The sequence below is a fragment of the Podarcis gaigeae genome (genome assembly GCF_964106915.1).
Source record: "Podarcis gaigeae genome assembly, contig: HAP1_SCAFFOLD_257, whole genome shotgun sequence".
Taxonomy (NCBI): Eukaryota; Metazoa; Chordata; class Lepidosauria; order Squamata; family Lacertidae; genus Podarcis; species Podarcis gaigeae.
In genome coordinates, this window is record NW_028153392.1 from 1 (window position 1) to 16805 (window position 16805).

The 16805-nt window shown below is 38.9% G+C and overlaps 1 protein-coding gene across 2 annotated transcripts; it reads right to left on the reverse strand.

The window, feature by feature from the left end:
- Nucleotides 1-68: 68 nt before the first annotated feature.
- LOC310837158 (caprin-2-like) lies at nt 69-16251 on the reverse strand. Of its 2 annotated transcripts, none has more exons than XM_083757305.1 (14): nt 16149-16251; nt 14453-14641; nt 13953-13996; nt 12579-13235; nt 11543-11638; nt 10180-10308; nt 9852-9927; nt 8621-8673; nt 7777-7872; nt 6296-6409; nt 5644-5793; nt 4916-5099; nt 3799-3921; nt 69-256 (listed from the first exon to the last, which is right to left on the reverse strand). In XM_083757305.1, the coding sequence occupies exons 1-14, from the start codon at nt 16216-16218 to the stop codon at nt 84-86; spliced, it is 2154 nt and encodes a 717-aa protein (XP_083613431.1). In that variant the 5' UTR covers nt 16219-16251; the 3' UTR covers nt 69-83. The 2 variants fall into 2 exon arrangements, with proteins under 2 accessions (XP_083613431.1, XP_083613430.1); XM_083757304.1 differs by having other exon boundaries at nt 69-259.
- Between the last annotated feature and the right edge of the window lie 554 nt (nt 16252-16805).

Sequence of the window (16805 nt, forward strand, 5' to 3'; positions counted from 1 at the left end):
ACATTACAATACTCCTCTCAGTCTGGTAAGTCAAATTTGCAAAGCACCATTAACCTGACTATGTGCAAATAAGTACTTGTTCTTTATTCCCAAGCAGGACACCACCAAGGGTCATGTATACTTTCGCAAAGCCAAAAGTCTTCCAAAATAATTACCCTGTGAGGATACTGCACTGAAGGATAATCTCTGCCAGGAAGATGCATTTGGCTATAAAGGCTATTGGGAACAGAAGGTGATCCTCTGTAAACTTCAAAACCTGCTGAACAAAATATGAAATTATTTGCTTTAAGAACTAGAATGATTTGGAGAACTCTAGTAGTTCTCTCCTAGGGGCAGGTCAAATACCCAATAAGTTGCCGAGTACTGAGAGATTCTGACTCTTAGGACATAACTTTGTTTTATGGGTAAAGAGTAACTAAGAAGTTTATCCAGTAATTACAGTGTTAGAGAACTCTTCCTGTGTTAGAAAATTAAGGAGTTCATGACTCACTTTGGCAGCCAGCATTTTCTTACTTATCAAACCTTTATTAGGCATTATACAAATAAAACCATAAAAGAGAAAATAACATATAAAAGCCTTGAAATATATATAAAAAGGCTGCAGTTGGCTACATACATATATATATATATACGTCTAGAATCAGTGGTTTTCCTTGTTAACCTGCTCCTTGGAGGACTGCTACCAAAAACTCGGCTACCCCCGCCGTTACCCTTTGGTCAGCGTCGGATAGGTAGAGTCCCACACATTCACCTTGCTGGGGTTCCAGACCAGCCGAAAGAGGGGACAGCACGCGTTGACGGAGCGTACTGTGCAGTGGGCAATGAAAGAGAATATGCTCAACAGTGTCCGGGACATTCATAGAACATCTGCAGAATCTCTTGTTCCTAGGAACGTTTTGATATCTTCCCCTGACAAATGCTGAGGGAAAAACATTCAAACGGGCCAGCATAAAAGCCCTACGTTGGGCTGGAATTATTAATTTAGTGACGTAATTGGCTCTGCTATCTAAGATATTTAAATCATAGAATATGGGGGAGCAAATTTTTGTTTACAGCTGCCATAGTATTTTGTCTCTCGACATCCTTTAGTCTAGTTAGAATATTATGAAAAATGTATTGCTCATTAGAATTGTACAGGGGCTCCAGCTCGATACCTAAAGATTCAATCTTTTTTTCGAGGTGCTGATACCAACTTGATTTATAGGAGTCTTTGAGCAAATCAGCGAGCAGACTTGATGGGGGGCAGCGAAAGTGGCAGCGTAACCAGTACTTTATTGAGGTGGACCATGCCCAATATTCCATTGTGTGTATGCCTATTTCTGCACACATTGTTTCATATTTGATCACAGCTGGGAGTCCAAGAATACGTCTCAGGAAGCTGGAATGAATCTTTTTTAAATCACTGTTATATGCTTGGACCCATAGCGGGATTCCATAGAGTATCTGGGATTGCACTTTTGTTTGAAATATCTGAATGGCCGCAGGAATGAATTGATTACCTTTCTGATAATAAAAGCGGGCAACTGCTGATAAGGTGCACTTTGCCTGTTTTATGGCATTTGTGCGATGGGTAGCCCACCCTAAATTGCTCTGGAATAAGATTCCCAGATACCTATAGATTTTCACTTGTTGGATTTCTTGCCCTCTTATTTTCCATTTCTCTAATTTCCGACCATTCGAGAAGACCAAAATTTTTGTCTTCTCATAATTTATAGTTTGTTACATTCGCAGTAAAGGATCAGTGAAGATATAAGACGTTTCAGACCCAAGCTCGTTAGTGATAGTAGGACAGCATCGTCTGCGTATAATAAGAGAGGAACTGGTTTCTGATTAAGTTTAGGGGCATGTGATTCTATTTTTTGAAGGTAATCTGGCAAGTCTGATAAGAATAAATTAAATAGAAAGGGGGCAAGAATACACCCTTGTTTTACCCCTTTCGTGTTTGGGATGTCTGATGAAAGGTGACCTTTGGTGTTGAGTTTGACTTGACAGGGAGTGTGGCACAATTTTAATCATAGTCTGATTCACAGCTTTGGGCGGTCAATTGAGTCGAATGCACCACGAAAATCTACAAAAGCAGCATATATCTTAGATTGCCTTTGGGATCTGTATTTTTCAACCAGATGCATAAGTATAAGGCAGTGGTCTAGTGTAGAGCGACCTTTGGAGAAACCTATTTGTTCTTTCCCTGGTAAGTTTAGATTTTTCATCCAGGTAAGAGGTTTAGATAAGAGGTGCTTAGCGTAGATTTTCCCTATCACTGATAGTAGGCTTATCGGTCTATAATTCCTTGGTTCTTTTGGGTCGCCATTTTTAAAGATTGGAATAATTATTGATTTTAGCCATATCTCAGGTATGATCCCGTATTTATCTATAAGAGTAAACAGTTGAGCTAAGGGTTCTGCCCACCAATCTATATAGGTCTTAAATAATTCTATTGGTAGACCGTCTGGCCCAGGAGATTTCCCCGATTTGAAATTTTTAACTATCGCTCTAATTTCCTCTTCCTCTACCCTTGGCCACTCTTGGAGTTTATTAATTTTGTTTTTAGTGGTTTCATTTCCTTTAAGTTCACTGTGTAGATTGTTAAATACAGATGTAAAGTATTGGGACCATTTGGATTCTGCAATTGGTGGTAGAGTTAGTTGATTTTCGGCTTTCAATCCTCCGTACACTAGGTTCCGGAACGCTTTGTTGTTTTTACTTTGAATTGAGTCGGATAATTGTAGCCATTTTTGGGTTGCGTATTTCTGTTTCTTTTCGGCCAGGATGTAGTGATATTTTCTTTTTTCATCAAGATAAGAGGGCTCTAGTTTAGTGCGGTTATTTTTAAATGTTTGGCGCAGTTTTCTTTTTAGCCAGCATTTTCAGGCAAAGGAGCAATGCTCAGTAACTATGTATCTGACTTCAGTTTGAGCACATGCTTACAACCAAAGTTATTTAGGGTCATTAACACTTAAATTGATATTCACCTAGTTTGCAATACCAAATAGCATCTCGGAATTACCACCAACCAAATACATGAGTGTTTCTTGTTGAGGTCAAAATCCAACTAGATATGGACAGCAAATGCTGCATTTGATCTTTTGGCTTAAGTTTCTTCCTTTTCACATGCTACTACTATTTGGTGAAAGTCACTTAAAAAAACAAGACTAACATTGTGGTTGATATGTATGGAGTTATATTGTTACATATGCAATAAACAATTCTTCTCAAAGAAATAAATTTCTTTTTAAACAAACAGCTTAAAAAACAACCCCCTGCTTTTGCTTAAAGTAATGGATCAACTTCATAGATATCTTATTTAGGCACTTAAAAGTTGCCCGTTGAGTGCCTGCCTTTTCAACCTTAAGCTATCAAGCAGCTTACAACAGAGAACCACAAAAGAGTTTGATGCACAGGCAGATGGCTGCTCATGAAATGGGACTTCCCTCCTTCTATTTGTGCATGGTGCGCTTACCAATTTTAGCATTTGACTCCATTCTAACCTCAGCCTCTGTGCTGCAGCCACACTTTAATGAAAGGTCCCAACTGAGAAACTTCAGGGGACACAGCGTTACAGCAGAGGAGAGCCTGGGAAACCCTGTTGTTCAAGCAACCAACTGCTGACACAGCTTTGGTCCAACCCAATGTGTCTTACTATTAAAAAACAACAACCATGAGCAAATAAGGTTTTAAAGTTCAGCAGTTTGAATGTTGCCCTTTACTATGTGGTTTTTTGTATTGGCCAACTATATTCTACTTGTACAATGTTAAGATATATCCATTGGTAAGTATTTCCACAGAAACCATACATACCTTTATAGCCACCAGGAGAGCGATATGAATTGGTTGCTGACCTTCCACCTCGAACGGTGCCTCTGACCGATCCACGGCTTGTGACAAAAGGTTGAGGTGGTCTAGGGAAAGTGGTCGTCTGTGCTGCATAAAAGGCGAGAATACCATTGCTTACAGGAACAGCTCCCTCAACCAGGTACTTTAAAAATAGCCTTATAATTTTCAGCCTAAAAGCAGGAGGAGTTTCCCTTATTGCTTCACCCAACCTTTAGCAGCTAAAGACTTTCAAGATAGTTTGCAAATCTTTATTTTGAACAGCTAGAATCATCTCCCCTATTACTGGCAGTTACAATTAACCAAACCATTTCTAGAGCTTTAACAAAGTAAAGGTTTTACGGATAAGTTATCCACATGCCTCCTTGAAAATCTAATCATGTTTATCATAACAAGTAGTTAATGCAGTTATTTCCAACAATGCTTTACTTCATCAAAGGCTGTCACATCAATAATTAGGACTTATTTTTAGAATTTAAATCTATACTCCACCCCTCAAATACAGGACAGATTGCAGTAGAAAACATAAGTAGCCAAAGTTAAAGAGCAACAAAAGTTGAAAGCCTAAGAAAATCTTCACCTGGCCCAGGAAGATTTAAGGATGTAAGATCGCTGCTGAATCCGGCCAAAGGCCCTTTTGGTTCAACATTCTGTTCTCACAGTGGCCAACTAGATGCCTACCTATTGTCCTAGCAGGGCATGTGAATAATAGTGCTCTCTCTACCTGAGATTTCCAACAACTACTCTGGTATTCAGAGGCATGCTATGCCAGTGGGGGCAGGAAACAACAATTGTGGCTATTGATGGCTTTATCCTCCGTAGGGTTTTGTTAAAGAAACAGTCCCAGCCCAGCCACAATTTTTTCACTACGTGTCAGATAAGTTCATGTTTCCTTGGAGATGGGCAGTTGGATACTGCCAAGTCATCACTCTTCAGTCCTTTTCTACTTCTGCTTTTATAGCCACTAGCAGAGTGCCTTGAAATCATTTGGGTTAAATATTGTAAGGCACCCCCATTGCTGAGGAATCAATCGAGTTGTACTCTGATGTCCCCATTACCATTCTTGCACTGAGGTTTTCCTTACCATTTGGCAAAGCATCTTGAGAAAAAGCAGTTTGTTCAACATTTTGAGTAGAATGTGGTTTACACTGGGGTGGAGTCTGTGTACTTGCTGTACAAAAATTCTGATTATATCCTGTAGGATGCAAAGAGTTCTCTTTTATATCCCGCTCCCTGCGAGGTGGTAAAGGCGCGTTCACTTTGAACACCTGCAACACAACACACAATTATGCAAAAAAGGGGCTATTTTTACAGTGTTTCTATAGGCCACATGCATTATCAAGTCTGCCCCATCTTGTGCTGTGTAGTCTACACAGAGTAGAAATTTAAGTATTTTCCATTTACGCTGGAGTGGGGGGGGGGGTCCGGTGCCATGGCTATATCACATTCTACCAGGAATTTGTAATTAATTTCAACTAAGTATCAAGATTGGTACTCCTTATTCACAGGGGTTTTAGTCTCAAAGCTGCAAAACTTCAAGTAGGAACTGTAAAACAGCAATTGTATTATTAGGTCTAAATGCAGCTGTAAGCATGCAAAAAAAATAAAGGGATCCCTTCAGGGAATGCTTCTCTTGTAAACTTGTAGTAAATACATCTGCTTAAAAATAATAGTTCCTACTAAACACGTATCCTCTATTATACAGGGTGCTCTGCTGTTTCTGATGAGACCCTGGATTTAGCTCCTCCTTGTTTATGTCTAGCTTTTGCCCTCCCATCTAATTGCATTCACCTAGACAGCCAATGTACTTACAATCTGCACAGCCTGAAAGGGAGGTGCTTTCATGCTAACACTACTACTTGGGGAAGGAGACTGGAAACCCTTCTCTTGGGGTACTGGTGACATGGTAGTTCTTGATGGAGTCAATGATGTCTCTGATTCACTTGAAAGAGGAATAGGAACCTTGAAGGAAAAAATAGTAATATTCTATTGTCATGCCAATGGGAAAGCCATTTACACTGTTAAACCCTATGCTGTCAAAACACCAGCAGTTTCTGCAAGCCAATGGTTGGGGCATGTCAAAGAACAGAATAGCTTCTACTTCATTTGTTTTTGCTGTGCATTTGGGATTTCCATTAGTCTCTGCTGACTATGTCAAACATGTTTGAGCTAGATGTGTTACCACTTCAAACATTTACATACAGAAGTTTAACATGATGGAGATCCTTATGGCAATGAACTCACATTTTAAAACTTACTAGTTTTCATTTTCAGAGATCAACATTATATAGCAAAGGGATAGCAAACATGGTCCCCCTCCAGTTGTTGTTGGACTACAACTCTCATCATCCTTGACCAGCCATGCCAGCTGGGGCCAACATATCAAGGGAACAATATTTACCACCCCTGCAATAACGGCACACTTTTTTATCAGTCAAATTCTTACAGTATGTGTCAAACTCACCTGAGAAATTTCAGATTTTTTAGGCTTTAATACTTCAGCAATCTCTTTGCTTATCTGATAAAAGGACTGAGGTGGACTGAAGTTCTCAGACTCTTGAGAATTTGTAACAGATGTCTAGAGACATAACCAGATAGTTATTAGTTACTTAAAATGGAAAAAAATGCTTGCAAGAAAGTGTGCCCAGATTACACATGGTATTTTGGAAGATGCTGGGACTCAGTTATTACAGAAAGTATATCCTCTTACTACATACCTAGATATCAATATTCAAGTTAGGTAAACTCTGAAATGAATCCAAGGCTGCAACCCTTACATCATTCCACCATAATGACCAATTGGCAAAAATACATTTCCTTCTCAGTCAATACTGCATGCATCAAATAACTGTTGTATTTCACTTAATTTCCTTCCCCACCAAATATCACCTAAGAGGAATGAAGTTAGTGCAAATTCACTAGAAGTGAATTCCCTGTTGTTCCAACTACAAGCAAGCTGTTAAGTATTCATATCGTGTGCAAAAAATGATAATAGTCACTTCCTAATTCAATAGGTATCAGTAGCTTTAGCACTGTAAATTGACATATTCTGGTTTTCAGTTTCCCTTGTAGTATAACACAACTAGAGCTGTATCTTAATTGGCAAAGTACCAGTTGCAAGATCAAGCTACATCTTCAGCTACTACAATCATTTAACTTCCAAGCTACAGTGGTACCTCGGGTTAAGTACTTAATTCGTTCCAGAGGTCCATTCTTAACCTGAAACTGTTCTTAACCTGAAGCACCACTTTAGCTAATGGGGCCTCCTGCTGCCGCCGGTACACAATTTCTGTTCTCATCCTAAAGCGTATGTAACCTGAAGCGTATGTAACCCGAGGTACCACTGTATATCTAACTATATTATAATTAAGCAAATATATCTATTTGAGAAGAATGCTTCAAAGAGTCCCAGGGCTAACCCACCTATTTTTTGATAGACAGCTCAGTTTCATTGAATAATTTGCCTTACTGAAAACTGTTCAAGCTTATATTATCAGAATTTCAATTTACTGAAGTGTTATCTTGTAAATGTAAAAACTCTGTTATAGGAATACATAAGGGTAAATTCCAAGCCTGGTTCACACATCACATAAAACCGCTGTTAACTTTAAACTATGCCTTAATGTGAACAAACGGCATGTTGGTTCATACTACTCAAGACCCTGCTTTGCTCCACCTTAACAGTACAACAGCGGGGGGGGGGGGGGGGAGTCGGCTTCGTTTGATATGCCTTCTCCCAGGAGGGGCTTTTCTCAAAGGCACACCAGCATTTGCTGCACACCAACCTGTCACATTCAGTATCACCTGGCATAAGATGCTCCCAATGTGTGCCTGCCCCATTTCTCAGAAATACCAAACGAAGGAAGGTCAGAAATAGGCCCCTCCTCCTTAGAGGGCAACATGTTAATCAGGATCAAGGGCAAACTGTAAAGAACAATCAGTAACCTGTGGTGTCGCAAGTTCAGTTTCTGATTCAGACAGTGTATTGTCAGAGGTTAAGGAGGTGATTGAGCCATGCAAGGCTATGGGAGAAGCAGCAACCTGTCAATAGAGGGATATACAATGTAATATATAATGTAATGTACGGTAGACTTCATATATAGTCTGAAAAAATTCTTGAAAATATTATTTAGGACTTCTGGTTTTTGCTGCCATGGTGAACAGCAGTTCCCACAATAGCAGACCCGGGGCATGCAGCCAATTAAGGATAATTTGAGAGTAATTATCCTTGTAAGCCCCCCCCCCTTGGGTCGGAGGGGGAGAGCTCTCACTTGCAGATTGTCCAGTACCTGCCTCCCACTCCTACGGAATGCAGGGGGGAGGGGTTGCTGAGTGCGTAGCATTGGAAACTCTCCAAAACAGTCACCATGAGTGGAGATTCTTCTGTTTTTTAAGCTATATCAGAATTTGGACTTAAGAAACAGGCATGTTCTGGAAGAAGGAGACAAGTTAACCTGCCCAATGGATCAGTCACTAAGTGTCAAGGTCTCGATCTGGAGAAGATTTTTGTCGTAAATGGATTGGTATGTGGTGGGAGAAGCCAAAATGGCAAGCCACATTTAGAAGGTTACTCAAGGCCAGGCATCCCCAACCTGCGGCCCTCCAGTGTTGCTGGACTACAACTCCCATGATCCCTAGCTAACAGGACCAGTGGCCAGGGATGATGGGAATTGTAGTCCAGATGGAGATGCCTGCTCAAGGCAGTTTATGCAGTCAAGATACAAAAATACATTCCAAATAATCAATGCATGTTTGACATGCATTGTGACAAATGGCTTACCACTCTTACCTGAACCGGTACCTCAGGGAAATCATTTTGGCTTGAAAGTTGTTCATTAGGTGCTACAATATATGGGAACATTTGGTTATGCCCTTTCTACACATGAAACTGCTCTTCAAATATCAGAGTTGAACTACCACCATTGTATGCCTGATGCTAGATAATCTATTAAGACAATGCTAACATATAAGGTTTTATTTAAATATATATGTATGTTTACTGATACTTGAAAATGGAGTTGTAAAAAGTCAGCAAGATGTACAAATCAAAATAAAATAAAAACCATAATAACTGTGACTGAGTGGAGTACAGAGGTTGTTTACATTATGTTCATCATTATATTAAGTAATAAATATGGAGCGACTGTCCAGAGTTGACATCTGAATGAAATCAAATCACAAGCCATCAACAACAACAACAAAACATCAGCTGAGAAAGGGGACAGTCCGAGACATGTCTAGGCCAACCAAAGAGTCTGATGGGAAGAAGGGAAGTAAATACTCCCTCTATAGTGATGTATGCGTCATTGGAGTTTTGTACAATACATTATTGTTGGTTATTAAAGTTGTAAATAGAAACTATACTATTTCAAAATATCTGCAGTGGTAAGTCAGATGCTCAGACAATACAATTTCCCATACACTCTCTAACCATCCAGTATGTGTAGGACCAACAGAAAATCTCACTTGAGGTTTTACATTTAAGAGAATTAGTTCTCATTTAGTGACTATTTGTGTCAAGATCAAGGACCAAGTTTCAAAGTTTTAAAGATTGAATTTCAAAGATAAAACTTTTGAAGAAATTTCTAACAGGAAGAATTAAGTTCTGCTCCAGTATCAAGCAAAATTTTGGATGCAATGTAATTTAAGAGAACATTTTTCACAATTTACTGCTTAATAGAAATAGAGGCTTTAAGAAAATAATAAATTCAATTAAAGTTTATCTCTTTTAACAATATATCTCTGCACAATCTGTATAGTGTGTATATTTATTTCTGGTGGTGGTTGAAGTGACCATAATGGTAGTAACAACAACAAAAATTGAATTTATATTGAAGTTTGCATACAATACTTCTAATACCATGAAGTATTAATCTCACCTATCGAACATCTTTATCACATAGATTTAATAATTTGTTGCTATACCAGTCTTTTCTGCTTTATGAAAGTGATAATAGATTCCTAGAACATCAAACAAAATAGGGTCTTCCTTGTTTACCATTAACCACAATTATGATTACCTGTGGAATCAACTGAAGGTGCTTGTGATGAACAAATGGCATGTTGTGAAGGTTTATCAAAATCCAGTAAAGACTCCTTAAAAACAAAAAAGTTACAAGTCTCTTGAAAAAAAAACAACAATCTATTCAGAGATTAATAAAAGTTTACATGTTTTGTGGTGCATTTTAACCTATGAAAATTGCCTTCAGCAATTGAAAACATGTGCCATTAAAATATCTATGACCTTAACACCAACTGATGCCCTCCTTTTCATTTTTTCCTTGCACTCACCATCCATTAGGTACCTATCATACTCCCCCAAACGCCATGTTATCCAGGACAACTTACTTGCATGAAATTATAGGTCCCTTGTATCTGAGTCATCAGGTCTTGTAGTTTTTCCCTTCTTAATATTGGATCCTTTGGAAGACTAGTAGAGCAAAACTCTGCAGCTGGTTGATGAACAGGTTTAGGTGCCTAATAAAATTAATAATAATAATTTAAAAAAAACGCTGAGGAAAATGTTAGTTGAACTATTCAGAGTAGCCAAGATTCCCAGAGTGCTTTTCCCAGTATGCTACTGTATGGGTTAAAGCACGGGTAGGCAAACTAAGGTCCAGGGGCAGGATCTGGCCTAATCGCCTTCTAAATCCAACCCACGGATGGTCCAGGAATCAGCGTGTTTTTATATGTGTAGAATATGTCCTTTTATTTAAAATGCATTTCTGGGTTATTTGTGGGGCATAGGAATTCGTTCATTTCCCCAAAAAAATATAATCCACCCCCCCAAGGTTTGAGGGACAGTGGACCGGCCCCCTGCTGAAAAAGTTTGCTGACCGCTGGATTAAAGGCTTTGCTGGTGCTGAAGTCAACTTGCAAAACACAAGTAGCCAACATGGTACCCTCTAGATGTTGGAATACAACTCCCATCAGCCAACAGAGCCAGAGGTCAAGAGCAATGCAAGCTGTAGTCTACAACATCTGGAGAGCACCATGGTGGTTACCCCTCCAATCAATAATATTCTCCCAATGTACCTCTTACATTTTACTTTAGGCTTAAATTCTAAACATTGTTACAATGGAGAAAGCCCTCAGTGAACAAAGTAGGAGCTACTTCTAAATAAGCACATGGGGCTGTGCTGCAGGTACACAATTTCAAGTCAGATAAAAGGGAGGATCCTAGAACCAAGTCCTGAAAGTGGCATTTTCAGAATATGAGCTCCTTTTCAAGTTACTATTTTAACAGGAGGTCCATTCATGCCTTTCCTGAAGTAGACCTCTTCCTGATATTAAAATTAAATATTTCCGGAATTTTAAACATTGATCTACTACTAAGGTTATGAATTGATTCCTGAGACACTCAACTTGGGAAGCTGCCTTCCAAGGGCAGACCACTGGTCTGTCTAGCTCAGTACTGTCTGCACTGACTGGCAGCAGCTCACCAGGAATTCAGACAAGAGTCTTTTCCCAGTCCAACCTGGAGGTTCCAGGAATTGAACCTGTGGCCTCCTGCATGCAAAGCAGATGCTCTACCACTGAGCCATGGCCCTATGTAACAACTTGAACAGTTTTTCTTTGGTTTTAAATTCTCCTTTCCCTGGGAAGATTCAAAGTGGATACTTCACACAGGAAGTATTCCAGCTGTTCTCAGGATTCTAAGTTTAAGCATTTTGAAGCATTTCCTATGATCAGTATGACCAAGAAAGCAAACCTGAAGGCTGTTTTCAAAGCTCCTAGGTAGTTTACAAGGTTCTCCAACAGACGTAGCATCAATGCCTCCTTCATTCACTCCATCTGTCTTTCCATCCTATGTAAAATAAGAATTCCATGTATTAGATTATTATAATATGACTTAGCAATGTACAACTTTTACATAAATACACCACAGACTCAGTGTTCTACACAAAGTATCAGATTAGCTAACTTTTGAAAGCCCCATTACCTAATGGCATTTTACTGTAACCACTTGTTTCATGTCAGAATCAAACTTCAGTCTGAGCTCTTATTTCTATATTGAAAAGCATTTAGAAATATGTTTTGACAAATTAATTGTTTAAGTAGAGATCAGTCATACAGAAGGATCTAATCTCAGCTGATTGATAAGGTTGATGAGCCCTATCTGCCACTCACTTTCCTCTACAGCACAAGCAGAAACCACTTTGACTGTTGGACCCACTATTAGTCTTGTTTGTTCAATCTGCAAAGACTGTCTTCACATGCAGGGAAGTCCCTAACTCATCAAGGGATTGAGAGCCATTGGCTACCCTCACATTCTCCTTTAATCCCAACAACCGTCATGTAGGTTAAAAAAAGCCTTCCAGATTCATTATCCTTCCTTCATTTTTTTTATTATAGAAATCCAAAACTGATCCAAACTTGGAGGTCTATGTCTATATTCATCCCTGCTCTATTCCTCTATTATATATTACTCCCCACTTTTGAACATCTAGAATCTTCAAGGTTTGTGATCAGCAATGCTAAGTTCTCTCCCCCTTGCCATTCCAAATATGAACCTGGCAAAAATTCACTGAACAGCAAACTATTTACACCCCTTTAGGTTTAGTTTATTTCCATGTTCAAATATTTGCTGAGAACACTGTTTCATGTAGAGTTAGACTACTGTGGCAAAAAATAAGCTGGTCATTGACAAAGCCCAAACTTTGAACTTTTAGATACATCACCACCCTAAACTGTAGTTTTAGTATAAAAATATTGTACAGACAATAGTATTGTTTATACCAACTCACTTCACTGGGTCCCAAATCAGGCTTCTTTGGCCCAGATTGTTCCTTTGAGGTAAGATTTCCAGCTCCCCATATCTTTGGAGGGTTCTGTAATGGCTTCTGAAGTGCTTGCCGTGGTCCCTCAGATGTTTCCCAAACCTTTGGGGGTTGGGTTTTTTGTTCCTTCTCTTGCTTGATGTGTGCTACCCATTGCTTTGCAGGTTCGGGTTTCTTTTGCTCCTCCTCTCCAACACATGCACTCCAAAGCTTCGCAGGTTCCGGTTTTTCCACTCTTATTTGAGCAACCCATGTTTTTGGACATTGTGGCTTTTGTTCCTGCTCTTCCTTAGCTTTGCTCATCCAGTGTTTAGGGGATGCCCGCTGTTCTCTAACCTGAGTTACCCATGGCTTCAGAAGTTCCTCCTTGTGATCATCACCACCTTCCTTAAGATGAGCTTCCCAAGGCTTTGACAGTTCCAGTTTCTTTCCCTGCTGCCTTACAGATTCCAGAGTTTTGACATAATCTTGTTTCTGCTTCTGCTCCTGCTCTTCCATGTCAACAAGCATTTCCCAGGACTTTGGAGGTTCATTTGTTTTAACATGTTCCACTTCCCAAGGTTTGGATTCCTCAGGCTTCTTGATAGGGGAGTCAGCTTCAGGCAAATAGTGCCTATTAAGAAACTATACAAACCAAAGAAACTTAGCATTTTACCAGTACTCATCTTATTGCTAGCACAATTAAAGTGAAATCATGCCAGAAAGTTGTTGTACAAGAGTCACCCAACAGGGTTGAATTGTACATTTTCCAAAAATGTTTGTAAATCTGTGTGACAGTGAACCGCCCTAAGATCTTATGATGAAGGGCAGTATATAAATTTAATAAATAAATGTCGAGATCTTCAGACATAAAGACAAAACACTTGCTTTCAGATTTACAAAATGCTACTGCGCCATCCTGAATACTCATTATATGGTTCTCTTATTGAGAACATCTGCTGCAGCTTCCTGGCTAGTTTATATCCAGGTTTCTTGAAAGAGAGAAATATGCCTGGTTTAAGACCACTGCAAGGTAGATGGCTTGGTTCAAAAAAACCACAGTGATAGCACAGAAAATCCACATTGTGCTAGAGACTGCCCATAAACCCTCAAAGCTGAACAGGCAACTGATTGTTAAATCTACCTCACTGCACCCTGTCTCAAAGTCAAAGGATTTATGGACTCCCATTTGGCAATTGCCTTTGCTGGAGCCTTGCTACAAATTTCTTCAAGTGGAGCTTTCTGAAGAGATTTCTGTATTATCTCCAGTTTTTAGTTCTAGCATCACTGCACTGATATAGCAAGCTATTCTGCAGTTTAACACTAATTTCTTCTACTGTAGCATATCATTTAATAACTTACCTCTTGAGGCTGTATCTCAGACTGAATGTGCTCCATTTGAGGTGCTAGGAAGAAGGATTGCATAACTTAGATTCAAGTTCTCACAAAGCCAAATAATAGAAAACAGTTTAATTCTCTAAGCATCCATAGCACATTCACTTTTGTGGGGTAGGGGGGACCAAACAAAATGACTTACATTTCAGGCTAGTCTAGCAACCACCTCTTTGAGAATTTGCTAATGTCCAGTATTATAGTAAGAAGTCACACAACTTCTTCTGTATTTCTTACTAAATACATTTAGTAGGAAAGTTTAAAATTAATCCCAAACAGCTAGGATTGTTTTATTATTGTGGTACAATTGATTTTAACCACCAATAAAGCCTAAATAAGGTGAAGAGCAGAATATACATAACTTATTTAGCTAAAAATTTAAGCTATATAAATTGACATGAAAATTTAAGACATACATCTGAAGTACTGTATCAGCAGTTAAGAATTTAAGATTTCTACAAATATATTACCTGATTCACTGACATGCTCTGAATTTGAGGGTTGTCTTGTTCTTTCAGGTCTTTGCATTTCTTCACACAACTCAGGTCTTGTAGACAGTTCTTTTGATTCCTCTTTTACTGGTATGTTGGAAGGAGCAGGAGTTTTTTCAAAATAACCAGAATTTAACAGTTTAGATAACAAATCCTTCAGGTATTTATCTAGAGGACAGAGAGTTGAATGATAAGCAGATTAAAAGATCACAAAATGAGTTTTCAGTTTTGGGATATGACACCATCTCATCTTAATAAAGATCAAACTTTTTTTCTTGGCACAATATATTCTTGGAAATGTTTTTAAGTAAATACTTAAGAGGATGTTTGAAAGGGCAATGTAATTCAGGCATTTCAGTTAACCAAAAGACCAAAAAAAAAATACAGTTGTGAACACTGAGAACATCCACAGAACACAGTTGATTTCAAAAACTAATTTGCTTATTGGTAAAAGACTCATATACACAAAGATTAACAAAATAATGCAGCCTTGGGAAGTTATCCTGAGATATACTCTGAAGAATATATGCCTTAAACACAGGAATGCTGAACTTACAATTGGTTAAAAGACCAATTTCCCTATCCAGCAAATCTCCTGGAGTCACACCCATAAATGTGCTGGTCTACCTTAATTATATACCAAAATAAAACATGGCTCCTGTTGCTGTGGGAACTCACCTGTTATTAAACACTTAACACATAAATGCAATCCCATGTACAGTACATCTACATAATATTGTGGCTTGCTTATTAAGCAAAATGACTTCCCACCCATGATAACAGACTGAGCACAATGCATCTAGCAGTACTTCCTCTTTGCATTCCTTGCACACACTCAAGGTCTGTTCTGGAGAGTTGGGAGTCTTCTGGAGCAGATTGTGGGTGTGCAGGGAGAGGAAAGGAAGAGGAAGTTCTGTCATGTTTGTTCATGCCATATTGGATATTGCCCTAAATGTGAAGTGGGGAACTACAGGCCATGCTGGTGTTGGAAACAAGTTATAAACAATCTGCATTTATGTTGTGAAGGGGAGCTTTGCTTCTGCACATGACTGTGGCATGATGGGAAGTTTTGCTTCTAAGCTTTGCTTCTGCGCATGATTTCTGCACAAACCGTTCTAATATTAAGACATTCCCTCATCACCCTAGAACGTTCAGTTCACATTGAGTTCAGGAAAACATTATACTCTGACCTGTTCTTAATGCATAGTTGACCACATCTATCGGAACGTAATTGTTTAGGTCTTGCTATATCAATCACTAGTTATAATTTAATTAGGAGGTTTTCATGCCTGTCTAGTTCTGTGCTCCCTTTCCCAGCCTTTAATCTATCGGTGATTAATGCCTATATGCAACCCTTGCTTTGTACTTGTGTTAACCAATCAGCAACAAGCACATATGTGGCAATGCTGTAATATTCAATAAAAGGGACTCCCCGAGACATGCTCTAGAGATGCCTCCCATATGACACTTGCTACTCGTCTGTCGTTTATTTCAACCCAACAATGTTGCCCTAACCAGGCAACAGCAGTTACTGGCCTAGAAAATAATTCTTTCGAGCAAGGGAAGGAACAATATAAGTATGTTTCTGAACTGGAATAAATGTTCTAATCCCAATCCTGCTATGAAGTATTTTGCCTGAAGACTGTAGATGCAAAAATATCTAAAGGCTACTCACAAGTTGTCCCAGCTACTGTTTTTTCACTGCCTTCTAGCAGATCCCAGTAGTAGCGTGATGATTGCTCCATTTGGTCTTCAACACTTCATGTCAGAGGAGAAAAATAAGTGTCAGTGCTAGATCAAGAAAGTAATCAACTTTTACTTAAGATGGCTGTTTGATATAATAGTACCTTGTACCCTATAAGCAGCAACTGGTTTTTTGGTTCAGAATTGACTGACGTAATTAAAAACATCCTTTAGCCAGTTATGCCAACACCATTTCACCAATTTAGTTATAAACCACTTCCTATGAGACATTTTGAAACAGTTTAATGATAAAAACATCAGTTTTTAGTAAGTCTTAGTACCAGTTTAACAGGTACAAGTGCACAGTGTACACCGTTCAGTTTTTTTCAGAAGACCCGAATGCTAAGTATATTTTGCCTGCAAATGCATATTGTATTCCCTTCAGGCTATCTAATAAGTTTTAATAATAAGAAGACTTGTACGGCTCCATTCCAAGTTGAGCCTAAAGGTCTACCAAATCACATGTTAAGTTGAGAAAACTAGTAATTCTAATTGAATTTAGAACTACCGTATTTTTCCCTCTATAACACGCAGATTTTTTCTCCTAAAAAGGAAGGGGAAATGTCTGTGCATGTTATAGAGCGAATGT